General features: G+C 38.8%; 2 protein-coding genes across 2 annotated transcripts; one reads left to right on the top strand and one right to left on the bottom strand.

The window, feature by feature from the left end:
* Positions 1 to 49: 49 nt before the first annotated feature.
* On the bottom strand, positions 50 to 13,654 carry si:ch211-132e22.4 (uncharacterized). The gene is made up of 4 exons (XM_055018668.1): positions 13,517 to 13,654; positions 7,314 to 7,385; positions 2,975 to 3,272; positions 50 to 1,261 (listed from the first exon to the last, which is right to left on the bottom strand). The coding sequence occupies exons 3-4, from the start codon at positions 3,159 to 3,161 to the stop codon at positions 537 to 539; spliced, it is 912 nt and encodes a 303-aa protein (XP_054874643.1). The 5' UTR covers positions 3,162 to 3,272; positions 7,314 to 7,385; positions 13,517 to 13,654; the 3' UTR covers positions 50 to 536.
* Positions 13,655 to 13,697: 43 nt separating this feature from the next.
* On the top strand, positions 13,698 to 26,274 carry LOC111583968 (high-affinity choline transporter 1-like). The gene is made up of 8 exons (XM_023293222.3): positions 13,698 to 13,881; positions 14,478 to 14,591; positions 16,947 to 17,102; positions 19,003 to 19,151; positions 21,101 to 21,244; positions 21,771 to 21,924; positions 22,595 to 22,812; positions 22,892 to 26,274. Exons 1-8 carry the CDS (start codon positions 13,698 to 13,700, stop codon positions 23,441 to 23,443), a joined length of 1,671 nt encoding a protein of 556 aa, XP_023148990.1. The 3' UTR covers positions 23,444 to 26,274.
* Positions 26,275 to 27,647: the final 1,373 nt, after the last annotated feature.

Genomic DNA, 27,647 nt, shown 5'->3' on the forward strand with positions numbered 1-27,647 from the left:
AACTCTTCCAGTTGGGACACTACTGAAGAGGTTTCACCATCATATATGCTCAACGATTGTCCTAATATTGGTCATAAATACAAAAATTATTAATTTTTTTCTCGTAAAATATTGTAAACTCCTATTAGTGTCAATCACAGGAAAAAAAATCAGCCTCTATATGTTAAAAATTCAGGTTTTATGGTTTGTGGAATATTGGAGTAGACTGAAATGTGGAAATTAGCACCGTCATGGAAATGGTTTGTATGATTCTATCAAAGCTGTACCATTGAAGACCACATATCAATGAACCTGCAAAATTTCAGGACTCCAGCTCTGTTATTTCTCACGTTATCGCACTTCAAACATCCATCCACAGATTGGCGCAAAGGAAGTGACACAAAAATCGGCACAAACCCATCCTATTAAGAATGTTTAACTCAGTCAATCAATATTCACCATTTAGGGAAAAAAATCTGTCAAATTGAAGCTGGTCAGGTGTGGAGCATTCAGTAAATTAAGGTGGATTGATCCGTTTTTGAATCTGTAAATGCTCCTCAAAGTCTCGTCTCCACAGTTTCAGCCACAGTGTCCACGGTGGGCCTCCTGTTTTCTTTCTGACCCGGCTTCTGACAGCAGGGCAGCGCCTGCAGAACCTCTTTGAGGCCTTTGGTCATGAATATGTAGAGGAAGGGGTCCACCAGAGGGCTGAGGTAGAGCAGCAGGTGAGACACCAGGCTCAGGTAGCTCACTTCCTCCTTAAAGTTCAGAGCCTCCAGGAGGACGCTGAGGACGAAGGGCGAGTAGAGGACGGTGTAGTTGGCCCAGATGGCACCGATGCCCAGCACCGTCCTCCTCCTCTCTGGGGTCGGAGGGTTGGACCGGGAGCAGATCAGAGCCCTCCAGGCGTCCACAGCGAAGAAGAGGAGGAAGGGGAAGGGAGTGAGCAGAGAAACGGCGAACCAGAGGTTGTATCGCAGCAGGGCGAGGGCCAGGACGCCGAAGGGGGCGGCCCACGCTACCAGGGCCACTGCTGGAGACCTCCTGAAGCTGCTGCAGCAGCCGAGGCACTGCGGGTAGGCCACCAGGAGATGGCGCTCCTGAGCTATGAACAGCATGAGGGTGATGTTGGAGACGACTCCAAAATAGAAGATGAAGTCAGTGGGGTTGGAGGACAACATGGAGCCATTCTCCATTTCCTGATTCACCTGGGGACGGCCGAAGAAACTGATGATGTCAGAAACCAGGAGGAACATGACATGGACTGGAACTTTACCGTCACCTGGACGCAGAACACACGGATACAAACCACTGACATTACAAACATAATCCATAATACATCATTACATCACAGAGTTTTTTGCATCGGTTTTGACAGAGATCCTCTTTGATCATCACACTGGAAATACTGGAAATACACTACCATTCAAAAGTTTGCTGTCACTTATTTTAGAAAGAAAAGCAGTTTTTTTTTTCAATGAAGATAACATTAAATGAATGACAAATCCAGTGTAGACATTGTTAATGTGGTAAATGACTATTGTAGCTGGAAACAGCTGATTTTTAATGGAATATCTCCATAGAGGTACAGAGGAACATTTCCAGCAACCATCACTCCTGTGTTCTAATGCTACATTGTGTTAGCTAATGGTGTTGAAAGGCTCATTGATGATTAGAAAACCCTTGTGAAATTATGTTTTCATGGAAAACATGAAATTGTCTGGGTGACCCCAAACTTTTGAACGGTAGTGCAGGTCAACTTAACTAATGTAGAGCAACTTTAACTCATTTTGAGCAACTTTAATTCATTTTTAAGCAACTTTAAATAATATAGAGCAACTTTATCTCATTAAGAGCGACTTTAACTAATATAGAGCAACTTTAACTTATAATATCAACTTTAGCTAATATAGAGCAACTTAACTCATTTAGAGCAACTTTAATTAATTTTTCACCAACACTAACTGATGTAGAGCAACTTTAATTCATGTACACTTTCATTCAAACGTTTGGGGTCTCTTGGAAATGTCCTGATTTTAGAAAGAAAAGCATTTTGTCTCAATGAAGATAACATTAAATGAATCAGAAATACAGTGTAGGCATTGTTAATGTGGTAAATGACTATTGTAGCTGGAAACAGCTGATTTTTAATGGAATATCTCCACAGGGGTACAGAGGAACATTTCCAGCAACCATCCCCCAAACTTTTAAAAGGTAGTGTAGATCATTTTATCTTCTAAAAGTCAAAGACATCCACATTACATACAAACTTAATATAGTACAGTCACAACTTAAAATGCTGTTATTACAGACTAGTGCTAATTTTACAGCTGCTAATACTTTATATATATATATATATATATGTATATATAGAAGTACTAAGTTCACGTATCCACTTTTCATTGACAGAGCACTTCTAGGCATATCATATTAGCATTGTCACTTCCACTAATGCTTGTGCCTGATGCTGCCAATATTAATACTCCTGCTGGTATTAGGACGACTTATAATGATGCTACACACATGAGCTTGGTGGTAAAGTAATACAAACAAAGAGGAAAAAGTCATATTATATGGCATCAACAAAACCAACCAGCCATTTCAGCTTTGCTAAAAGACATCAACATGAGCCAGTAAGCAGAACTTCGATCATTTGGAGGTCCAAACACTCATGTTCTTCATGTGTGGCTGCATTTTTACCAGCAAATCTCAAAATTAGTTATCACTGGGAAACTCTAATTAGACATTCTTTCATGACAAACTGCTAAAATCACAAGACATGTTCAGTATTTTAAATTCACAGGTCTAAAGATGCTTGCATGTGTAAAACTGTAGTTGAACTTTTTCTTGTCTGGATGCATTTTCACCTGCAAATCTCAAAATTATCTCTCACTAGGAGCCTTGAGATACACATTCCTTCGTAGTGAAATCCTAAAATCACAAGACAGGTCCAATATTTGCACACTTTTGACCTCTCAGCAGAGTGCAGACAAACCTTTGCTCAGATTCTTGAGGGTGTAAATAGCCAGTCCGATGGCGGGCAGGCCGATGCCGACGGTCAGCCAGCTGATGACGTTGGCCACCTGGACGGCAGCAGGTGTGGCGGTGGCGTTGCCTGTGAAGCTGCCAGTGACGTTGTCGAGGTCGTGGCCAGTTGTTGTCACCGTGCTGCTGTCAGCCATAAGAGGCCACACGGTGGCTATTTACGTGTTCAGCTGTTTAGATTAGCACCGAGGTCTCCGGAGTAATGTCCATCAGCTGATATTGCGAGGTTGTACCGCCACGATTCTCTCCTGGGAGCAGAAGAACAAGAGCAAAACCATCAGACCGAATAAGCAGCACAGACAAACTGTAACTGTGAAGCCTTGAACAAAGATCTGGATGTGTTTTGCAGACAGATAGGGATGTCAAACTCATTTTACTTCAGGGGCCACATTTAGCCCAATTTGATCTCAAGTGGGCCGAACCAGTAAAATCACAGCATAATAAACTATATATAACCACAACCCCTAATGTTTCCTTTGTTTTAGTGCAAAAGGACATTTTGAAAATCTTGACATTCAAGTAATTATCTTTTTACAAAACATTATGAACAGCCTGAAACTTCTTCAGAAAAATAAACTCAATTTCAGCAACATTATGCCTCAGTTTATCATTTACACATTACAACCTACAGATCACAGTGTTTCTACAAAGGAACACAACATTTAGTCACAAGTATCTGGAAATGACCAATGCAGTATTTTACTTTATGATCAAAACAACCAAAGTCAGACAAAAAAAAGACAAAAAACAACAAAAGCAAGACAAAATGTTTCAAAAATGAGACACAAAATGACAAAAAATGAGACAAACGACATGAAACAAAACAAAAAATAGACAAAAAATTAGACCAAGCAATTACAAAGTGAGAAAAAATGGACAAATGACAAAAATGAGACAAAAAATTACACAAATTACACAAACGAGACTAAAAATGACAAAAGCGAGAAACAAAAAGTCAGTAATATACAACAAAAACAAGACAAAATATTCCAAAAATGAGACACAAAATGACAAAAACAAGAAACAAAATGACAAAAAATGAGACAAATGACATGAAACAAAACAGAGACAAAAAATTTGACAAAAAAGTTACAAAACGACAAAAAATGGACAAACGACAAATTTGAGAACAAAAATTACACAAAACGACAAAAACAATACACAAAATGAATAAAGCAAAACACAAAATGACAAAAATATAACAAAAAACACAAGTGAGAAAAAAGGAAGCAAAACAAGAAAAACATGAGACAAATGACAAAAGTCAGGCAAAAAACAACAAAAACAAGACAAAATATTACAAAAATGAGACACAAAATGAAAAAAAGCAAGAAACTAAATGACAAAAAATGAGACAAATGACACGAACCAAAACAAAAAAGACACAAAAAATTAGACAAAAAAGTCACAATGCGACAAAAAATGGACAAGCGACAAAAATCAGACAAAGAATTACACAAAACAACAAAAACGATACACAAAACAATGAATGAAGCAAAACACAAAATGACAAAAACATAACAAAAAAACACAAGCGAGAAAAAGGAAACAAAATGACAAAAACATGAGACAAACAACAAAAGTCAGACAAAAAAAAACAACAAAAACAAGGCAAAATATTACAAAAATGAGACACTAAATGACAAAAGAACAATGAACAATCTAGTATTTTACTATGATCAAAACGACTTGTCATGGTCTAGAAATTATTGTTAAAATTATCGTTTTACTATTTTACAAATTCCAGTTAATGTCTTGTCTGTAATTTTTACATTTACAAAGTCATCCCACGGGCCGGGTTGGACCCAGTTTTGGCCCACAGGCCACATGTTTGACACCCCTGATTTAAACCTAACATTACATCTATACAAGTCACAGAGACCAAAATGATATCAATTAATGGCACTCCTGATAGCCACTATTCTAAACAAGGTGAAATAAAACCAGGAGTTCTTCCTCTCAGCTGTCAGTTTCACCCATTAAAATATGGTTAAATATAGCACGTCTGGAAATGATGTATTTATAGATTTGTGCCAGGACTCTGAACGTGGACAAACGGCATCAAAGGGAATTATTCTGGGACAGAAATTTGAGTTTAAACGTGCTTCACACCGCAATAATTAAGACGGTGGTTTGTCAGCAAAAGTTTACAAAGATTTAAAGTGTAAAACACCAGCTGTCTATGAAAGTAGGTACCAGAAAACATCACAGAAAAAAGGTGCATCATATTCCATCACAGTCTGCTTTAACTTTAATGCATTTGCTCCACCAGTGTTCAAGCTTCACTATCAATGTGGCCTTCTTTCTGGAAGAAGGCCACATCTTGAGGCTCCAGATTCTCCGCTACAGCACACATGACTTCATCCTCACTCTGAAAATGGCAACAACGCATGTCTGATTTCAGTTTGGGAAACAGATAGACGTCAGACGGTTCAGGTCGGGTGAGTAAGGTTCACAGAGCAGCAGTTTAAAGTCTCATTTTATTGCTGCTGCCAACTGATGCTGTGTGGATGAACACATCGTCCTTGAGGAACAATAACCAGGTCGAAGCTTTGCTCTCCTTTTGCAAAGAAATGACGACAAAGTCTTGTGGGCAGGAGTGTCAAACTCATTTTAGTTCAGGGGCCACATTCAGCCCAATTTGGTCTCCAGTGGGCCGCACCAGTAAAATCACAGCATAATAACCTATAAATAACCACAACTCCAAAAGTTTCCCCTTTAAGTGGAAAATAGTACATTCTGACAATGTTCGCATTTAAGGAATTATCTTTTTACAAAACATTATGAACAACCTGAAATTTTATGAGAAAAATGAGTTTAATTTCAGCAATATTATACCTCAGTTTATCATTTACACATTACAACTTCCAGATCACATTGTTCCTACAAAGACACAAAACATTTAGTCACAGGTATCTGGAACTGAACAATATATAAAATTTGATTTCATTATTGTTGTTGTTGTTATTTCATTTAGCTTGTCATCAATGCACCGTCCAGTGGGAGCTATTTATGGGTCATTCCAGAATTGGAGGACATTTTACGTCCCACCCAGTAATTTTCAAATAATCCACGTACAAAATACTAAAACATGCAGTTGTTGTGTACATTTACTTGCCCTGAGACCAAATCTATTAAAAAAAAGGAGGAAAGAACATTTGAAAATATTTTTTAAAATACCAAATAAGTCTGGAGTTCCTCCTAAAATGCCATTTTTCTCTTGTCCCACCCCCCTGATGACCAAATTAAATCTCAAATAAATCTCCCTTTTCTGGTATTATTTTTTCCCATTGATGTCTCTTGTAATTGTGGGAACATTTTTAATCAACGTAATATTTGAAATAATAATTATTATGCATGGAACGTGTCCCACATCAACCCTGATAGCATAACCATTTTTTAAACAGTGAATCACATGAAACGCTGGAATTAACATCATCAAACAATTCTGAGCAGCAAAGCTATGTCCTCTCTTCTATTTTTCATATCTTCATCCCATTGTCAACCTTGATTGAATGTCTCACTCTACCTCATATTATCAGGATCAGACTAATTCTTTGGACTGTTTTCCATCAGTCAGTTTGTCCTCTTGGTCAGCAGTAACAGCAGCTAAATATCTAGCTTCTACTGCTGAGAAAAAGATCACATTAGCATGGATTAGCAACCCTGTTACTGTGATTAGAGTAGGGTTAGCAAACAACACAGAAAACATGGAATAAAAGTGATAAATCAACCATAACTGATCGTTGAAAAGCAACAAAATGGAAAAAACGTGCAAGAGGGGTGGACACTTTCAATAGATATTGTATGTTAATATAAGGAATGCAGATTAATGCAGGTTTATAATTCACTTCAACATGATAGACAGCTTTAAATAGACACTAGACAAAGACAATAACCATAAGGGGAAAAATTAAAAAGATTGTATTCAACATTAAAAAAGTAACTTTGTGCAAAAAATTCAGTGTAAAACACATCTTAAAAGAGCATTTCCTATTTCAGTGACAGAAGTATTGCAGAAATATTAACCAAACTGTCAGAAACGAATACTGTTTAAGGAGGTTATCCCTCACATTGTGATTTCATTGGCAGAATCAGAATATCATAGATCTTCAAGGTCCTGTTATAGAACAACGAAATGCAGTTTAGCAGCTCTTATCAATAAAAGAACAGAAAGGCACTACAAAAAATCTCCTAAAAAGAGATTGCACCAGATGAAGCCAATAAAAAATACACATCACAGCTTCTTTTAAAATTTCGACACCTAAAAAAATACACTGTTATCTTACCTGTGACAAACGCTGAGTCACTTCCCATCCAGCAAAAACACCTCAGCTGCGATCCAAGCTTGTTTTTAAAGGCTGAAAAATACATCAAATGGTTCAAAATTAGTTTCCAGTTCTGCTGAAATGTGTCAGTTCCAACTTAGACAGCCAGAATTCTTGTGTCTCTCTGAGTTAAAAAAGTGTAATTCCAGGTTTGTGCTTGATTTTTGTCTGTCTGTCTGTCTGTGACCGGATGCATCATAATCCTTCCTAGGAAACCATTTACTGCTGCAGCCTCCTTATCTGCACAGAGCTCAGCCGGCTGCTTTGAATGAGGCCTGGATGTGCTGAATATTCTCTGCTGGTTTACATGCATCATTCTGTTTTAGCGATAATGCAGGAAACAAAGATTTGCATGAAAGACCGATGTCAATATATTGCGGGGGCCTTTATCTTAAACTTATTCCTGCATGTTGTGTTTGTGTTGCACTACAGTTATATACATTTATTGATTGATTTTAGAAGGGAAGATGAATTTATTTGTCTTAAAGTGGACTTTTGTGGCTCTGCAGGAGCTAATAAATCTTGATGATCATGTACCTCGGTAGTGGGAACATTATGTTATTTTCAACCTCTGTGCTTTAAATGCATAAAGTAGGGGAAAAAAACATGTTTGTCTCAAGGTTTGCTTTTGTTGTCTTGTACAAAAAACTAAAATATTCATGTGCATAGACAGTTTCACAAAGCAAATATCACAAACGGAACGGAGCCGAGTCTGCAACCTTCAGTCCACTTGTAGATTTCTATTTCACCATGCAGAGCAGCTGACAGAGAACCAAGGTGGTCTCAGGGTCAGCCGAAGTCGTCTCAGTAAACATCAACTTAAATGAGATTCTTTATGCCACCAAATGGCACAGGTCAAGTTTGATTCTCACTTGACTCTCACCTCCTGTCAGGAGCTGCATCTCCACATTGTGTGTGATCATCTCTGCTGGCTTTTGTTTGCATTCAAGCTTCGTACAATCTTTATTTTTTCTTGTGATCCAAATGTTGAGGCTTCAGAATGGACCCTACCAATGATGCACAGAACATCTTTATCAGGGCTTCTTGTTAGGCTTCACATACTAACCATCGTTTTCATGAGTCACAAAGTTTAACTGACTCATACGGCCTTTTATTTAATGCATCAGTGCAGTTTATTTGTGTGGTTTTCACTTTCCTAAATAATACATTTTTAGCATATCTATTAGATACACTACCAGTCAAAAGTTTGGGGTCACTCAGACAATTTCATGTTTTCCATGAAAACTCCCACTTTTATCCATGTGCTAACATAACTGCACAAGGGTTTTCTAATCATCAATGAGCCTTTCAACACCATTAGCTAACACAATGTAGCATTAGAACACAGGAGTGATGGTTGCTGGAAATGTTCCTCTGTACCTCTATGGAGATATTCCATTAAAAATCAGCTGTTTCCAGCTACAATAGTCATTTACCACATTAACAATGTCTGGACTGGATTTCTGATTCATTAAATGCTGTCTTCATTGAAAAAAAGAACTGCTTTTCTTTCAAAAATAAGGACATTTTTAAGTGACCCCAAACTTTTGAATGGCAGTGTACATGTAAACACATAGTGAAAATGGCCTGCATGGACAAAAATGCACAAGAAATGGAATCGACAACAGTGTTAGCCTTAGCAAGTAGAGCTAGCTTGATCAAATGGTGGTGATACTGACACATATTTCAAGTAAAGCCAATGGATTTAATAAACTGTTGTACAGATAACCCCATTAAAGGGGGAGAAGCTGTATTTCTGTACTATATAATCAGTAATACTATATAATCAGTAAACTCCCTTTCAGGAGAATGACGTAAAATGCAGAAGTTGCATTTGAAAAACTAGAGTCAAAGGAGTAAAATTCCGAGTTCTCGGTTGCCGTTAAATGTTGCATTGTCAAGCAGGGAGGATCTAGCAAAAACTTGATTCATTGAAAATGCAGTTTTGGCCAAAGTAATCCCTGGTTGTGCTAGCCCCAAGGGTAGGGGGGCACTTTAATATTGGAAAGCACTGTGGGAGTTTAGCTAGCTGTGTGGGTGACCCCAAACTTTTGAACAGTAGTGTAAGCTTGAAAAAATGCAACAATTACAGCTGAAAAACAAAAGTTGAGAAACACTTTAAACCACCTCTGGGACGCCGGTTTGTAATCTTAAGCACTTTGTAATCTGAAGAATGTGACAGCGGGCCGAGCGTGGCGTCCGGCTGGTTAAGTAGCGAAGGTGTCAGCTTCAATGTTTGACAGCTGAATCGCTGCACACTGTTTCCTGTGGCGACATTGAATAGATGAGTCCGGAGATGGCCCCAAGGTACCCTTGAGCAAGACCCTGAACCCCGACTGAACCGGTGGAGCGCTGTGGTTGTACTGGGCAGCTGCCACGTGGAAACGTGCGTGAACGTGTTCGGGGTTTAATTTAAGAATAGAGAGCCGTGATCTCAGCGAAACTTCTCAGATTAAGGTGAGATTAAGGAAAATTTTATCAGCCGAAGAGCATACATTCACAGCTGTTTGTCTTGTTGACAGTGCCGCTCAGACACACGGATGTTTCACGGAACATACAGTACATAGCAGACTAAATATACACCTGTGAATATACATCCAGCAATCCATCAGCAATCCATCAGTATGGATGACAATTAGGACCATATGGGAAATTAATCACGGTTGGAGCTCCGAAAGTCAGGCTCACTCCAACTAAGCTGTAAACAAATAGTGGGATATTTGAGCTTCTCTTGCCTCTTACAATCTTTTTTTTTTTTTAATTAGCACACCTTCACCTTGTTATATAGCGTGGGAATGGATAAATAAATGTATGCAAAGATGTATTAACACAGAACATGCTAAAGATGGAGTTTAAAGTGGCAGGAAGTACGAGACTGATGGAAAAATACAGTACGAGAGCAGATGAACAACAGTCAAAATCTGATTAAAATAAGAGTTTATGTCCAAAACAGATGCATCAGATGGATCTTAAATGATCCACACCGCTAAAGCCTGCATAGGAGTATGTGGGAATATGCCTTTTTAATGCTTTGTGGGATGAACTGGCCGTTTCCCATTTGAGAAATCTGACTTTCTGATATCTGCTATTCAATAAAAGCCTGACATTAGTTTAATTTGTCAGTGTAATCGCGCTGTTGTGGTCGATGACTAATCAACCAAAAGTGTAAAATTTCTCTGACAGTGCTCATACTGACTGGAAGAATGGTGGAGACGTCCTCCATTCAGGTCCTCGGTCACGTAAGAAACACATCAAAGGGTCGCTGCGAGAGAAACTTTAAAATCCGTTGGACTCCCCTCAGCTCCTTTCAGTCCGCCTTTACAAACGATGTGTTCAGGTCATGCTACAGTTGACCCCTGAGCAGCGGGACGCTCGGACATATTGCGAACACAAACTATTGTTCCTGTTAAGGGGCCCAGGCATGTTGCTTTGCATCATGGGAAGAACAGTGTGATTTCTGGTCAGAATAACCTGCCGGCCAAATAAATCCTGCAGATTAAATGTCCTGAAATGTGCTTTGCAAAGCATTTTTCTGTAGCACAGTTTTCTCAGAATCATACATCTTTAGGTTTGCTATTGTAGTCTGCAGTATATTGGTTTTGGTATATTTATGTGTCTTTAAAGTAGAAGCACTTTATAACCTTTGCACAACCACAGAAACAGCCTTTGTGATGAAAATGAAGAAATAAAGTTTTATTTTATGATTGAAAATATTCTTTAGCATATAAAAGAGCACAATTTGAATCAGAAAGTGATGATAAAAAGCATGTTTGTCAGTTTTTGCAAGGGAAATAATCTGAATTTTTGAAATATAATATGTTAGGTTGCTACCGAGGGGTCATTAATATTGCATTAAATGGCAGCTGGAGCACTTAAATATGAGTATTTTTTATTTTTTTATCCACATGTAGCCTTCTGTATCTATATTGTTCTATTCTTATTTCTCATTTACATAAAGTAATGATTTTTCTTCACTTAGAGTCTGTCTTTTCTGGATTTTTCCTAAGCTTTCTGCTGCATCTGATCTGGGCTTTCACAGCTCCTGTGTCCTGCTGTGAACTCTGTAGACTTGATAGCAGGTGGTTGTATAAGCCTACAGGGGGAAATTCAAAACGCTGGCTCTGCTCAAATATGCTGTTTCCCACCAAACAAACCCCGTCTGCTGATGAAGACCAGGAGATGCTGCTGAAAGGTCTGCAAAAAGCACTAAAGATTTTGAGATGACACTTGTTAATCTGGGTATAAAATCTCACTATGTATGTCTGGTTGAAGCCTGTTAATGTCCATGTTAATATACCGTTAATGAAAGATGCCTATGGAATTTAACATTAAATTAACAGAGATATAACCATGAAATAAATATATATATATATGACTTCAAGACATAAACATACCCTAAAATAAATCTGAATGAGAATCAGTTATGTTGAGGAATTTGAGTCAATGTTTTGATGCACAGTAGCTGAAAAGTAGAAATTTTAGAATGAAAAAAAATTTTTTTAAGCAAGTGTTGCCATTCAGTTGTACTGTAAGTGTTACAAGGCAAAAAAGAAGCAAGAGTACAGAATTAAAATTAATTTTAAAGCAATAGAATGACTATCAGAAGACAAATCTCCTCTGCAAAAGGAGGCTTACTCATCTCATGATTAATGTGTTTATTTAATATTGAATAAAAATGTATTTTCTAGATGTTGAGGCTTTAAAAATGTAAACTGTGGCACATTTTTTCCATTTTCCTCTCATGCATGTAAAGCCAGTTTGAATGTAGCACGGGAATGTTGGACTCTACCATTAATAATAAAGCTGGTGTGTACAGATTGTGCAGGAATGTGCAAAATCTCAAAAAAAAATTAAAAATATACATTTTAAAAAATTAAAAACCTATTTTTTGACTATATACTCCATTTATTTCAAGATCTATCTATCTATCTATCTATCTATCTATCTATCTATCTATCTATCTATCTATCTATCTATCTATCTATCTATCTATCTATCTATCTATCTATCTGTCTATCTATGTATCTATCTATCTATCTATCTATCTAGCTATCTAGCTAGATAGATAGCGAACTATTGTAAAGCAAGAATATATATATATTTCTAAAATTATTTAAGTGGGACAACTATATAGACATAAAATTAAAATATTTCTATTATTATTATTATTATTATTATTATTATTATTATTATTATTATTATTATTATTATTATTATTATTATTATATTTTTCATATATTATTTTTATTTTGAAATTTAAATATTTTATTTTATTTTAAAATCAATTTAAATATTAAACTTACTTTATTATTATTATTATTATTATTATTATTATTATTATTATTATTAATAGCAATATAATTTAAAATAACAAAATGTATTTAAATATTTCTAAAATTATTTAAGTGAGACAGCTGTACAGATTGTGCAATAATGTAGAAAATACTTAAAAAATGTATTTATTTAACTATCTACTCCATTTATTTTAAGATCTATCTATCTTTAGACAGAAAAAATATTTCTATTATTATTGTAATTTTTATTATTTCATGTATTATTTTTATTTTGAAATTAAAATATTTTATCTTTATTATAAAATTGATTTAAAAATTACAATTATATAATTATTATTTTAATTATTCTTAATAGCAATATAATTTAATTTTTTTTAAATAATTGAAATATTTCTAAAATTATTTAAGTGAGACGGCTGTACAGATTGTACAGGAATACTGTGCAATAATGTACAAAATAAAAATTTATTTAATAAACAATTTATTTATATTTTTATTGTTTCATTTGTTTATTTCAGGATTCTTTTGCATCTCATAATTTATGTGTTTATTAATTACTGAATAAAAATGTATTTTCTGCACGTTGGGGGTCTAAAACTGTAAACTGTGGCGGTATTTTTCCATTTTCCTCTCATGCATGTGAAGCCAGTTTGAATGCAGCGCGGGAATGTTGGACTCTACCATTAATAATAAAGCTGGTGTGCATTTCAACGGGGGGAATAAATGCTGGAAATGCACCAGTTATTTATGAAATATGATCATAATCGCATTAAAGCACGTTTATTTGTAAGGATGGATCTTCCCCCACTGCAGATTAATGATACAGGTTACTATAATAATGTGATACGTTTACATATGTGCGTGTTTCACCTTGACTGGCGGATTTTTCCTGCAGTACCAGCCGCCGCCGCCGCTGCGCTCCGGGGCTTTTTTTTTCTCCATCCGCCGCTCATGCAGCAGCAGCAGCAGCAGCGGGGAGGGATGTGTTGTATCATCCCGGCAGCCGCGCACAACACCCTCAGTCCTCCAGTCGGAATCCTGCGGCTCCACCATGGCTCTCAACATCCCCGGAGTGTCCGTGATGATGCTCTTCTACCTGCTGGTGCTCGGCATCGGCATCTGGGCCTCCATCAAGTCCAAGAGGGAGGCCAAGAAGGGCCACGGGGACAAAACGGAGATGGCTCTGCTGGGCAACCGGGGCATTAACCTGGTGGTCGGCATCTTCACCATGACAGGCGAGTAAATCAGCCAAGGACGACAGGGACTCTCTGCTTTTATCTGTGCTTTTAAAAAGCCGCTGCATTATTTATTTAATTCTAGCTTCATATATTCTGCTTTGCGGAGCGATTTGCGAATTATGCAACGCGATTTCTCAGCGCCCGTTTATTCTAAAAGGAATAAAAATTGAAGGAGGAGGGGTGTGGGGAAAAAAATGAAAATGTGCACGTGTTTCCGAGGCGGTTTTGTTCTCATATCGACCAATCCTGACGTGCCAAATTCTAAATCATAAGCCAACCAGAATTCACATTTATTCCAGTTGGCTTCACCGTCATGTATTTGAACCATTTTATTTTTCCATACGACTCCTCAAGGTGGGTGCTTTTAAATAATTGGTCATTAAATTTAGCCTAGATATTTCCAGCCACCACCACCCACCATTTAAATTTAATTTGCTATTAAAGTTACAGTAGACTGGCTGGTTTGTGTTCACATATCAGGTTGCAGGCAGGTGCAGCAGCAGACAGCAGGCTTCCTTCCTGCTAATGTCCTCTACTGTGTGTGTGTGTGTGTGTCTGAATCACTGTATGTATGTAATGTGTGTGTCATGCAGCTACGTGGGTTGGAGGTGGGTTCATCGTGGGCACGGCGGAGGCAGTGTACAACCCCTCCATGGGTCTGATCTGGGCCGTGATGCCGATCGCAGCCACCATGTGCTTCATCATTGGTGAGGCTTTTAAAAAAAAAAGAAGAAAAGAATTGTAGAAGCTGAGGGGTCAAATTCAAGAAAACTGCCACATGATTGCTCAGGAGCTTAAAAAAAACAAAACGAGGAATCACTCAGGAAATGAGGAAAAATGCCACATTTGACACTTTAATTAATGAGCGTCCTCTGTCAGCAGCAAAGGCAGACTTGGCTGGAGTCAGACGCAAGGACAGCAGCTAGAAAGCGAGCCAAAAATGTACTTTAATTCATATATAGTGCCTCAGACAAGGGCAGTGCTCCTTGTGTGTGACTATAAGAGGGATATAGCTGCACTAACACACAGTAGTGTGTTGATCTCTATCTAAAATCGCAGTAAAGACTCTCAACTCAAAGCCAGATGTTGCAGCTAATGAAAGACATCAAGGTGATTTTACAGTCCTCTGACACTGGAGAGCAGCCAGTTTACAGTAGGCAGTCCACACCTCGTCTATTTCTAAGATAAGCAGTAAAGGCTACGGCTGAGTATTTCCACCTAGCGATGATACTTGTAAAAGCACAGATTCAGACTTCTGGTGTTTCATACATAATAAACCTACAGAATTAAGTTTCCGGCTCTAACATCCATCCACCCATTATTTATACACTGCTTAATCCTCATTAGGTCGTGGGGCGGGGCTGGAGTCTATCCCAGCTTACTTATGATGAAGGCAGATGACACCCTGGACAGGTCACCAGTCTATCCCAGGCCTACATATACAGACGAACAATCGCACTCTCATTCACACCTACGGACAATTTAGAGTCACCAATTAACCTCAGCATGTTTTTGGACTGTGGGAGGAAGCCAGAAAACTCACGCATGCACAAGGAGAACATGCAAAATCCATGCAGAAAGATCTCAGGAAGACGGGGATGCAAACTGGGGATCTTCTAGCTGCAAGGCTGAAGAGCTAACCATGGAGCCACTTGCACCCCCAGCTCCAGCATGTACCATTTGAATCACTACAATATTGCAATTGTGCAGCGTGGAGCAGTTTTACAGTGTTTGAGCAGAGCTGTAGGAGAGCTGGTGTGCTCGAGAGGCGAAAAGTTCTCACATTTAAGATTAAGATTAGCCTGTAAAAATCGCACAGAGGGGAAATTTGCAAAGAGGATACTGCAAACGTGTAGGAAACATGGGTATAAAGTAAAAAAATATACACTTAGGTACACATTCTTCCACATGTAGACATTAAAATATTGCTCAGATTCTTCTGGATATGGAAAATAAGGGCATTACACATGTTTATATGCTGAAAATCAGTGATATTCTGAAAGCACAGAGTCACATCTGAACCGTATTCCATCATGGAGGGATTATTTTAATGAGAAAACTTCCAAACGTGTCTTTGAGATGGATTTTTTAAGCTCAGTCAAGGAGTTTTTCTTGTTGACATTTAGGCTGGCAGTAAATATCAAGGTGGCAGATCACAAAGCACTAAATTTTTGTTTTTTTGTAATAGTTGAATAGGTGTTACCTTAATTAAAATCGTTTATCCTCAGGCTTCACACTCAGCTTGTCAGGCTTTGTGCTGCTCTGTCAGACTTTAATTCACCTTAAAGTCCAGAAAATCTGTCATTTATTGTAAAGATGCTCTCTAGTCTGAGTCTATAAAAGTCTAATATCATTGTTCTTACTGTATATTCACTGTGGAATCAGAACTAGACTCTCCCTTCTTCATATATTGCAGTTTTTCCTCTTTAAACTGCATAAAGGTTTCCTGGGAAATGTGGGAATTCGGTTATAAGAAGGTGAGACAGGAGAGGATTTTCCCCCTTCAGTGTAAAGAACATAACGTTCCAATGTAAACGATCCCCAGAGTTTTGCTGAACATCACTAAATTTTAAAGCCAAGAGTGTAAACGCAGCGCCTGAGGGTGAATTTTCAGCATTTGGGAGGTTTTATGATGTTTTTCTTTTGATGAAAACACAACAGGTTGCACAAGTTTCCTTATTTGTGCAGATTAGCAAAGAAAAACAGCATTCTTTCTCCACGTGAAAGCCACATGAGAAAGAAAAGATTTATCCTCTTAAAGCCTCCTGAATGCACACTGATAGTTTTTCTTTTACTGTTACTGTAAATTCACAATGTTTGTTTAATAACCAGCTTTCGCCTTTAACATTTAATGACATAAGGCATTTTTGGGAAATAAGCAGCAAAGCCTGATGTGAGCATTTATCTGTGGAAAATCCTAATTATTACACCTTGCTCTGCAGCCACTGAAGGAATTAGTTAAATAAGACGTCTAATTTAAGTGTTTTCTAGCCGAAGAATGTCTCAGGGAGCAATATATTTAGCACACACAGATCTAAATCTTTCTCTCTTGTGTCTTTGAGGTGGCCTCTTCTTCGCCGAGCCAATGAGGAACAACAAATACGTGACCATGATGGATCCGTTCCAGATCAAATACGGAAAAGTACCGACAGCCGCTCTGTCGCTGGCGTCGCTTGTATCGGAGATTATGTGGGTGACAGGGACACTCATAGGATTAGGTAAGAATGTTTCTATATGCAACACCTCCAGTGTGTTAGTGTGCGTCTGTGATCCTTGTTGATCCCGGCAGCGGAGCAGCTGTTGATCGCAGCTCTTTGCCGAGGCGCTGAGTGAAACACAAGCCTTTGTCTATATTGTACAGCCAGTCTGAAATAACTCCATCAGGGGAACAAGGGGCTTAAATCACACCAACAACCGCAGCGGTGACGGCTTTCAGACGTATATGATGGTAAACAAACAAACTGCAGCGATGTAATTGACCACCGAGGTGCAAGAAACGTCACTTTTTTTAATCGTTTCAATCAAAGCTTACATGTTAGACCAACATTTACAGTCCAGCTGCCGTCGCTTTGCACAGTTCTCACTCCTGGATTGTACTTTAACACCATACAATGCTATATTGTGCTGTTTTTAGCCCTTTAAAAGTGAGTCAGTGCATTAGTGGAACACAACCCAAACACTGCTGCAAAAAGTGACGTTTAATTATGTGCAGCAGCAGCATCATTACACATTCCTTTTATGTTTCTACTCCACCTCAGACAGCATAATTACAATGGGCCTATAAATTGGGCTTGTTACTGTATTTCTGCATAAATGTCCAGATAAGTGAGCAGGTTTTGAAGCTTTACATTCAGATAGTGATGCACGACATTATATTTGTAATGATATCCGATATGCTAATGTTTTCTAACTGCATTGGGTCGATATATGCACATGTTTTACCACATAATTACAACAGAAAAGCACTTAGAGAGCGCAGTACTCCACCAAGGAGGCTCAGTTGTTATATCATTTCCGACAGAAGTCTTGATGCGTCGATTTGTTGTAGGTTTGTAATCGGTTTTTGAGTAATGCTGCGCACAGACAGACGGACAAACATTCACCGATCATCATATAACTCCACCGCGTTCTTTGGCAGAGTAAAAACCATCAAGTCTTATTATAGCTACTCAAAGGGTCACTTTCCCTGCTTCAACTCACATTTATTTTTATTACTCTGCCAAGGAACGAAGGAGTTACATGACGATTGGTGTTGGCTTGTCTGCCTGTTTGTCTGTCTGTTAGCAACATTACTCAAAAACGGACAACAACAACAAACAAACTAACAGATTTGGATGAAATTTTCAGGGAAGGTCAGAAATGATACAAGGACCAAGTGATTAGATTTTGGCAGTGATGCAGCTTATAGTCTGGATCCACAGATTTGTTAAAGATTTCTGTATTAGTGCGAGATAGCAGCACGGCATCACTGTAACTATGACAACAAGTGAACGCTACGTCAGCTGCCTGCTGATGATCATATGATTGTGATTCTACTACAAATCCACCGCTGCGGACTTATTGGGACTTATCTGTCGAAAATCATACGTGGAACAATTGATTAAACTGTGGGGGTGTTTCTGAGTCCCATCAATTCCCACCACCTGCTACATATTTATGTTACGTGATTCAGTATCTGTACATAACATACACATGCAGAACACACATCTGTGCTCAGCGCAAGGTCATTTTGTTTGTGGGTACATCTATATTAAATGGCCTCATTCTATATTGCCGTGATTTCTGATCATTAATGACTAATAAATAAATGCTGCATTTCTGCCAATGACATATGAGGGAATGAACAGCCTTGGCGGAGTACTGCGCTCTCTGAGTGCTTTTATGGTTAATATTTTTAAGTAAAACTACAAACTTATCTCCCTGTGAATGTTCTTTTTTGGTCGATGTTTCACTTTAAAGACTTTATGTATAGAAATACATTAACTTCTATCTTACTTTAGCTTGTCTTATGGTTACCAAATCCGATTAATCTTAGGTTAAGAGTTCCGTTGCTTTGGTTAGTTCACATTCAGGTGTGAGGAAGTGTGTTTAAAACGCTAATATGTGTGTGTCTGACAGGTGTAACCATGAGTGTGATCCTGGATTTGTCCTACACCGTCAGCATCTGGATCTCTGCTGCTGTCGCCATCACCTACACTCTACTGGGAGGCCTCTACTCAGTGGCCTACACAGACATCATTCAGCTCATCCTCATTTTCATCAGCTTGGTGGGTTTCCAAATTCACCCGTTAACTATTTGTTTTGCTTTAGCCTAGCTTAGCATCAAGACTGGAGGCACCGCTAAAACATATTAGCATATTGTTCCTTGCTTGGAGAATCAGCACACAAGCAAAAATGTTAAAACAACAGATTGTGGTTGGATTTACATGCTGACAAACAATTTATTCATCTTCCAACTGTGCAGTGTCTCTGCTGGTGTTAACATGATACCACAAAAGCTACCAGCAGGATTGAAAGGAATGCTCTATTTTTAAAAACTGGCAAAATTACAACAGTTACTATAAAAAGAAACCGTAAAAACTGAAAAAATGGTTGTATATTCAGCTTTATAACAGTTATCGAGCTAATCCATCCATCCATCCATTATCTATACACCGCTGAATCCTCACTAGGGTCATGGGGGGCTGGAGTCTATCCCAGCTGACTCAGGTGAAGGCAGGGGACACCCTGGACAGGTCACCAGTCTGTCACAGGGCTACATATATAGACAAACAATCACTCTCACATTCACACCTACGGGCAATTTAGAATGATCAATCAACCTCAGCATATTTTTGGACTGTGGGAGGAAGCCGGAGTACCCAGAGAAAACCCACGCATGCACAGGGAGAACATGCAAACTCCATGCAGAAAGATCCCGGGAAAGCCGGGACGTGAACCAGGGATCTTCTCGCTGCAAGGCGAAAGTGCTAACCACTACACCACTGTGCAGCCCCTATCGAGCTAATCATCTGCAAAATTCCTTTTGTTTGGGAAAATTACCCAATTCCAAGGCAAAAAAAAAAAAAAATCTACACATCGTTAGACGTCTCATTTAAAAACTGCTAACCCTTAACCCTTTGGATTCAACAGATTCTCTAAAAAAAAAACAAAAACTAAAAATTCTGAGCTCCTTGGCACTACCATGAAGCCATCAGTGACTCAGCAACTCAACAATCATGACAAAATAATTCTGGGACTTTCCGGCTGAAGTGCAGGCCATGTTTACACAGAACAGATAGGAGACAAATATGGAAACACACTGAAAATGAAAGCAGTAAAATGGCTATAGCATGTAGATTTGATATGATTTATAGCATTATATTGATGTCATACTGCACAAAGGGCAGTTATTTTCTCTCTGCTTCTAGTCATGCTTGTTCTGTTTCCATAGAGGTACAGGACTTTATATTTCAGGGAAAAGTGAACCCACAGTGACCATAAACGGCTAAAAACTGCTTGGAATTCAGAGGATTAAACTGCAATTTCTCATTTTTAGATAATTTAAGACACACAATGTTAGCTAGCGAGCCTCAGGGGTGTTGGTAAATGCATTTTTGAACTGTGGTGAACCACACTAGGCCTTTCTGTGTATGCTAAGCTAGGCTAATTGCCCATATACTTAAACTGCAACTGTGTAACTTACAAATTTCTTTATTTTACCAATGAAAAGTGGATGTCATGCACAACGAAACACACTCATGCTCACTTCAGTTCATTCAGGAGTTCTGCTGCTACAGCCTTATGTAGTGAGGGGTAGCTTCTGGTGGCTAATGTTAAGCTAACTCTAGGTTTAGTTTAATGATGCCTCTTTTCCACTTTTGCTATGGTTAGTTGGTCATTATCCTACAATGCAAGCTTATAGAAGCTGCAGTGGCCACGGTTAAGCAAAAATCACAGCTGCTGCCTCTGAAATCGCCCCCTTCTCTCATTTCTCTCTACTATATATACATGCATGTCCATAAATAACAACACTCAATAATTCATGAAGCAGCAAACTGAGATTTTCGGACACTCAGAAATCAGCATGTATTTGCATCGCCAGCCTGAGCTGTAGAGAAACACTGTTGGCATCTGTAAAGAACCTGGACACTCAGAAAAGCAGCTAAATGAGGAATGTGTTGGTTAAAAAAGAACTTTACTAGGGTTTGCTGAATATTACTGACTTATATTGTAGTGGCTGTGCGTCCCCTTCACTCTGATCAACCCGGCTGTCTTGGACATCACTGAGACAGCCTACAATAAAACCTACCAGAATCCGTGGGTCGGGACTCTGGAGGCCGACAGAGTCTGGAGGTGGATTGATAACTTTCTACTACTGGTGAGTGCAAGAAAATGAGAAAATCTAATATTAAACCCACATTTATGGTTAATTTAGGATGAAGTTTGCTCAAGGATGCCCTTATTGTTCGTGTTAAGCGAAGTTCAAGACACAGGTTGTGAAGTTCTTTGCATTTTTGCAGATGATGCCAATTTGTCTTTCATAATCAAACTGTAGCCTTTCTTGTCCAGATTTTCCATTAAACTGCTCTCAGGCTTTATATTTGTTCAGATTCTGCAGAAATGTGAATTCCTGCACTCGAGGTGGTTGCTAAAAAAGACAGCTGAACTAGTCATGACATTTTGTACGAAGGTTTAGCTCAGTTTTCTTAATACATTTGTGTGGAAGAGATCTGAGGAATATATTCCCAGCGCGGCTGAAACTCCTCAGGAGGTCGAAGGTTTCAGGATATTTGAGCTGTTCTAGTTTTCAGCATTTCTTTTGCCAACAGATACATCGTGCTGTGATAAAGTAACATCCCAAAGCATCTTATTTTTCTTACCTCTCGTTCTCTTCGTCCTCCAAGGGTTTGGGGAACTTGGGTCTCCAGAACTTCCACCAGAGGACGCTGTCGGCCGCCTCCTCCAGCACAGCAAAGATTACCTGCTTCGCCGCGGCGTTCATCGTTCCCACGTTGGGAATCCCACCCATACTGCTCGGAGCGGCTGCTGCATCGACAAGTACGAATCAGGAACGGACTAAAACTATATAAACAGCTTTGGAAATGATTATTAGACCACTGGGAACACGGTTTTCTGCAGTTTTGTTCTTAAGGTTGTAATGGACGCTATTTTGCAGATTCCAAACCTGCTAGCAATTAGTCTTTGCTTACATCCCTCTTTGGGAAAGATTGCTGGGTTTTTTTTTGCCATGTTGCAAAAGTCTTCTTGTAGTATGGATTATCTGTTGTATTTATGCACAAAATAACGATGACTCTAAAAGTAATTTTCGACCTCGTAGTGTCCATTTTAACATTTTTACAGTTAGTTTCATCATATTTTTAAACATAGTATATTGCAACTATTGAACTCTTACAAGACTTTTCATGTATTTTGGATACTGCAGTTGTTTAGTTATTTAATCACTCCGATAAAAGTCAAACCAAGTTGTCAGGGTTGAAGGCCTGTAGTGTAGAGTTTGTCAAGAAAACAGCAACTGGTCATTTCAGATTTTCCATGATACTGAAAACTGATAGAAATTCCCAAAAGCAAGGATTAATTGAAATGCCATTTGATGGCTTCTGTAGTTATCTTTTGGCTCATTCAGGAAAAATTAACTAAGTTGTGTTTCTTTGTCGTCACTAAAGTTTATAACACGTATTTTTTGTTTTGTTTTTTTTTTGTTCCTCAGACTGGAACTTGACCTCTTACGGTTCTCCGTCTCCCGTCGAACGTGGAGAGACGGGACTCGTCCTGCCCATCGCCCTGCAGCACCTCACCCCCACCTACATCTCCATCATCGGCATCGGGGCGGTGGCGGCTGCCGTGATGTCCTCAACCGACTCGGCTTTGCTTTCTGCAGCCTCCATCTTCACCTCCAACATCTACAAGAACATCCTGAGGACACAGGTGAGAAACAAGGGGAGATTTTGCACATTGATTTAATCGCTGAATGTAGGGTCGTCATGGTAGTTCCTCCTCCCGGCAGGCGTCCGAGCAGGAGATCCAGTGGGTGATCCGGGTGTCGGTGGTGGTGGTGGGCCTGGCCGGGACGTCGCTCACCTTCCTGGACAACAGCGTCCTGATGATCTGGTTGCTCCGCTCCGACCTCACCTACACCCTCATGCTACCTCAGCTCGTCTGCGTCCTCTTCTTCAGGATCTCCAACGGTTACGGGGCGGTTCTGGGCTGCGCCGTCGGCATCCTGCTGAGGGTGCTGTGCGGCGAACCGCTGCTCGGGATACCGACCATTCTCAAATTCCCAGGATGCACTCTGGTGAAGGGCGTCTACGTCCAGCGTTCTCCCATCAGGACCATCTGCATGCTCTCTGCCGTGGCAGCCATCTTGCTGTTCTCCTACCTGGCGTCTGTTCTGTTCAGCAGGGGCCTGATACCTGAGAAATGGGATGTTTTCAATGTAAAAGCTCAGTATTCAACACAAACACAAGGTGGCGCCAAATCTGACTTCAAGGACCAGGACTTGAAAGAACAAAACGAGAACGATGAAGTGTGCGAACCAATGCTAGAACTTACATGTTAAACCTCATTTGAAGTAACATTTTTATACATTTCACATTACTTTGTTATTTTTTAAAAAAAACAAAAACAAATAATGAGACACTTTTAATTATAGTACAGTATATTTTGAATTTTTTGTATATTTTTATATGCAGCATAAAAAGAAAAACATCTCACCTACGCTCTTTGTTACAAGAGCTTAGCAGTTTCTCTGCAATTTTATGCAGCAGCGATGCTTTTCAAGCGTTGTAGGATAAGACGACGGACCCCCAACCGCACTGGCCGGATGCTCATAGTCATTTTATGGCTTTGACAGTTTGCAGGTTAATCATAGCTGTTTAGAACAGTTAGAGGTGCTGATGTTTGGTTGAATACTGAACCTTAATTTCAATATTTCGTCATCGCGGAGAAGAAGGACGGCTTCTCAACCACGTATTATATACACGTCACTATATAAACACTATAGAAAACATGATTGTAAACGATAAAATAATCTGTGGTGTGCACTTTTCCTGCTATTTAAATTACTCACTTTGATGCAGACTTACTGTGGCCCTAATACATGGGTGTATTATGTTGAAAAAATGAACAAAAACACACTAAAATATGCTATGAATGAATGTTACAGGACACAGATTAGGATCAGGACCAAAAAACACAAATAGTTCTCTTTAATTTCCAAAGACAAATATTTTAAAAAATGCCTCTTAACACTGAGAGTCTGGCAGCTGTGCTCATGAGGGAATCTACCCACTCTGCTTCTAGTCCTGGTTGTACAACAGCTTTCAACATTTAAAAAAAAAAACAACAGTTAATAAGACTAAAATATGTTGAAAGTGACACAGGACCAGCAGTTTGGTTCATACTGCCGACGTGCTGCACAACTGCCAAATGCATGAATGTTAAAAAACAGCCTGCTGACCTGCTCTTTCATGCTTTGAAGACCAACTGATTTAATTACGGCTTACACAAAACAGGCGACATGAAAGCAAAGACGCTTCGGTGACCCTGAAATTTGCAATCATGTAATTAATTTAAAATAAATCCACCAATTCTGCCATTTTTTTCTTTCACACACGGGCATTATTGTTGTATTTTCCTTTAGTATCCTTTCAGATTTATTCTTTGGCTGTGGTCAGTGTGATTTTTTTATTTTTTATTTTTTTGCACTTGGAATGCAGCAGCTGCAAAGTGATGTGTCTTTTTTTTTTTTCAAGTGCTTTTTCACTTCTTTAGAAACTCACAAAAGGATTACCTTAGATATTAAAAGGGAAGTTCTGGTATTTAATCAACCGTAAATTTAAATTTTAAGGCCCCAAATCGACATTTGGATGAAGAGGTGTCGTGACATATTTTGATATTTTTTTAAAAAAATGACATTTTGATGTCATAAAAACACACATACAAAGGTATAATTTTAACATAGGCACATAAAAGAGCTGCAGCTATGGACTCTTTTTGCTTGTATTTTGAGTTTAAAACAAAAAAAACACGACAAAGCTAAGTGATTTTTTTCTAGAATTGTCCCAACTATTGCAATAAAATGGGGATCTATGTGAAGATTATTATTCAAACCAGGAATCATGTCTCCTATAATTAACAATTGAGTGAAAATCATGAAAAAATGTAGGAATATTCTACTTTTTTGCCATCTGCACCATCTGTCTGTCCAAATCTCTTGGATACGATAATAAAAATAAGGATAGGCGGTTATAAAAACACCAGAATTTCCCTTTAAGCATTTGGACAATATTATAGATGTGCTGCTTTAAAGGTAAAAAAAAAGAGAGACCTTACTACTTCATAGTAAGATGCATTTAAAAAACAAAAACAACAACAAAAAAAACCACTCTTCTCTACTGACTGTATAAATAATCACTTAATGGGTTACTGTTTAACTGAAATAACTAAGATGGCTTCAAATACAATGAATCTTGTGAATAATATGTCTGAAATGTAGCCGAACATGGATGTAAAAAAAAAGAAAAAAAAACCAATGTTAGAATTAAACAACTTGGTTCAAGCCCAAGGCGCTTCACCTGACTTCACATGTCCTGCGAGCTTTGCTGTAATATGACACACACAAATAACCTCGTCGATAATTCCACATGGGAGCGCGTGGCATGCCGGGACGATGACAGATGTCCCTCCCTCCCTCCCTCCCTCTGTCCTCCCCCTGTCCTCCCCCCTGTCCTCCCCGATGTCAAGAGCGGAGAAACAATATATCAGAGCGGTACTACATGGTATGAGGTAACATCTCGCTCCTGACTTGTGTGAGCCAACAGCTCTGGTGGAACAATCATCCCACAGGACGCTCAGATAAAGGTCTTCTATAATAAGACGAGCAAGTGTTGCTGTCAGAAGTACACAGGCCGCTTCCTGTGTCCTCTCATGGATAAGTCGGTGATGAAGTTCAGAATGGCAAGCCTGAAGCGCCGGATAGTGACGGTGGATTCAGACAATAACATGCCAATAATTCCGTCGTCCAAGTCCTACATGATAGAGGATACTCTTGTTTCTTTGCCTGACTTTCTCTGCTGTTAAATCAGAAATTTAGGTCAGTCTGTTTTCACGCGTCTGAGCAGAACGGTTTAATGTTTCATGCCGTGTGTCTCATCAGTCTGGCTGATTATCATAACAAATTCCCAGTAAATTAATTTTGAAATGTGCTGCTTTGGGTCTGATGCAGCCGCCTGCCTGTTATCCGTTGTCACTCTGCGTTCTTGTCCCGCCCACAGCGCTGTCTGATTGGTTACCAGTTATAGCCATTAAAAAAAAAACTGCAGGATAAATGTCAAAAGATTTCTTTTAATTAAACATATGTAAAACATAAATAAAGGCATTTCAGCAAAAGTTTGTGTTGGAATTTGTGTCTAAATGTTTTTGATGACAGTATTTTTATTAACGCGGCTGAGTTATGTGGTGATCGGAGTGCGTTTGTCTGTCTGTCTGTCTGTTGGCAACATTACTCAAAAACAGACAAACAGATTTGAATGAAATTTTCAGGGAAGCTCAGAAATGACACAAGGACCAAGTGATTAGATTTTGGCAGTGATGCAGCTTATAGTCTGGATCCATGGATTTGTTAAAGATTTCTATATCATTGCCAGATAGCAGCATGACGTCACTGTAACCATGACAACAAGTGAACACTACATCAGCTGCCCGCTGATGATCACATGATTATGATCCTACTACAAACCCACCGCTGCAGACTTATCAGGACTTTCCAACAGAAATTATACAATGGCTGAGCAGCCTTGGCAGAGTACGGTGCTCTCTGAGTGCTTTTCTTGTTTTTATCGGTAATATACTGCTTATATCAAATATCAAATCGAATATCAGATATCAGGTACCGGGCATCGAGCCCCCTGAGTTTCTAATGAGTACTGGCTGTGAAAATGCAGATTCAGGTGCTTTGTGTCATATTAAGAGCACAAAAGTCATTAAAAATCATCATGGATCAGCACCAGCTAGGGAGTTCAACAGTAATGCAGTGCTTCCCTATCAAAACTATGAGTTAATGTGGAAAACAACATTTAGAGAAAGTGACATGCACCTGTCTCACCATTAAATACACAAATTGCATTAGCTGCATCATCAAATACAGTTTTTTGTACTGATTGTTCCCAAACATGTATAAAATTTTTAAGATTTTTAAGTTTTTCTTATTCAAGACATCCAGATGTGCAGAATTTCTTTCTTGTAACTGCTAAAATACATCTTAGTATGACAATTTGGATTGAGTCGTTAGTAAAAACACGCAGGCTTCAAGAAAGATTTAAACTTGATCCAATTAGTTTGCTGTGATTTGTCTCATCTTACCTTTTCTGTGGGATTATTTACATGCATCAGGTGAACTTATTACAGGACCAGTTGGGCATGTTTATGCAGGAACAATAGTCACAGGGTGGATGTAGTGACACCTTGTGGCCAACCAGTCGTACAACAGCAAACCTGTGAAAGTTAAAACATGCAACGAATTCATTCATGCAGCAATATGATCACACACACACACAGATCTCTTACCGTGCTACTGTAAAAATATGACATCAACAGCGTCCAAACAGCAGAATAACAGTAAAGCAGTGGTGCCGAACTAATTTTAGTTCAGGGGCAACATTCAGCACAATTTGATCTCAACTGATCTGGATCAGTAAAATCACAGGATAATAACCTACAAATAAATATAAAGTATATTCTGAAAATATTCACATTTAAGGAAT

The sequence above is a fragment of the Amphiprion ocellaris genome, chromosome 16, assembly GCF_022539595.1.
Source record: "Amphiprion ocellaris isolate individual 3 ecotype Okinawa chromosome 16, ASM2253959v1, whole genome shotgun sequence".
Classification (NCBI taxonomy): domain Eukaryota; kingdom Metazoa; phylum Chordata; class Actinopteri; family Pomacentridae; genus Amphiprion; species Amphiprion ocellaris.

Excerpts from the sequence above, each read along its gene's own strand:
- si:ch211-132e22.4 (XM_055018668.1), bottom strand. The coding sequence starts at position 3,161 with ATGGCTGACAGCAGCACGGTGACAACAACTGGCCACGACCTCGACAAC. Across the intron at positions 1,262-2,974 it reads CCTCAAGAATCTGAGCAAAG|GTGACGGTAAAGTTCCAGTC; the intron begins GTTTGTCTGCAC and ends TTCTGCGTCCAG.
- LOC111583968 (XM_023293222.3), top strand. The coding sequence starts at position 13,698 with ATGGCTCTCAACATCCCCGGAGTGTCCGTGATGATGCTCTTCTACCTG. Across the intron at positions 19,152-21,100 it reads TCCTCATTTTCATCAGCTTG|TGGCTGTGCGTCCCCTTCAC; the intron begins GTGGGTTTCCAA and ends CTTATATTGTAG. Across the intron at positions 22,813-22,891 it reads AGAACATCCTGAGGACACAG|GCGTCCGAGCAGGAGATCCA; the intron begins GTGAGAAACAAG and ends TCCTCCCGGCAG.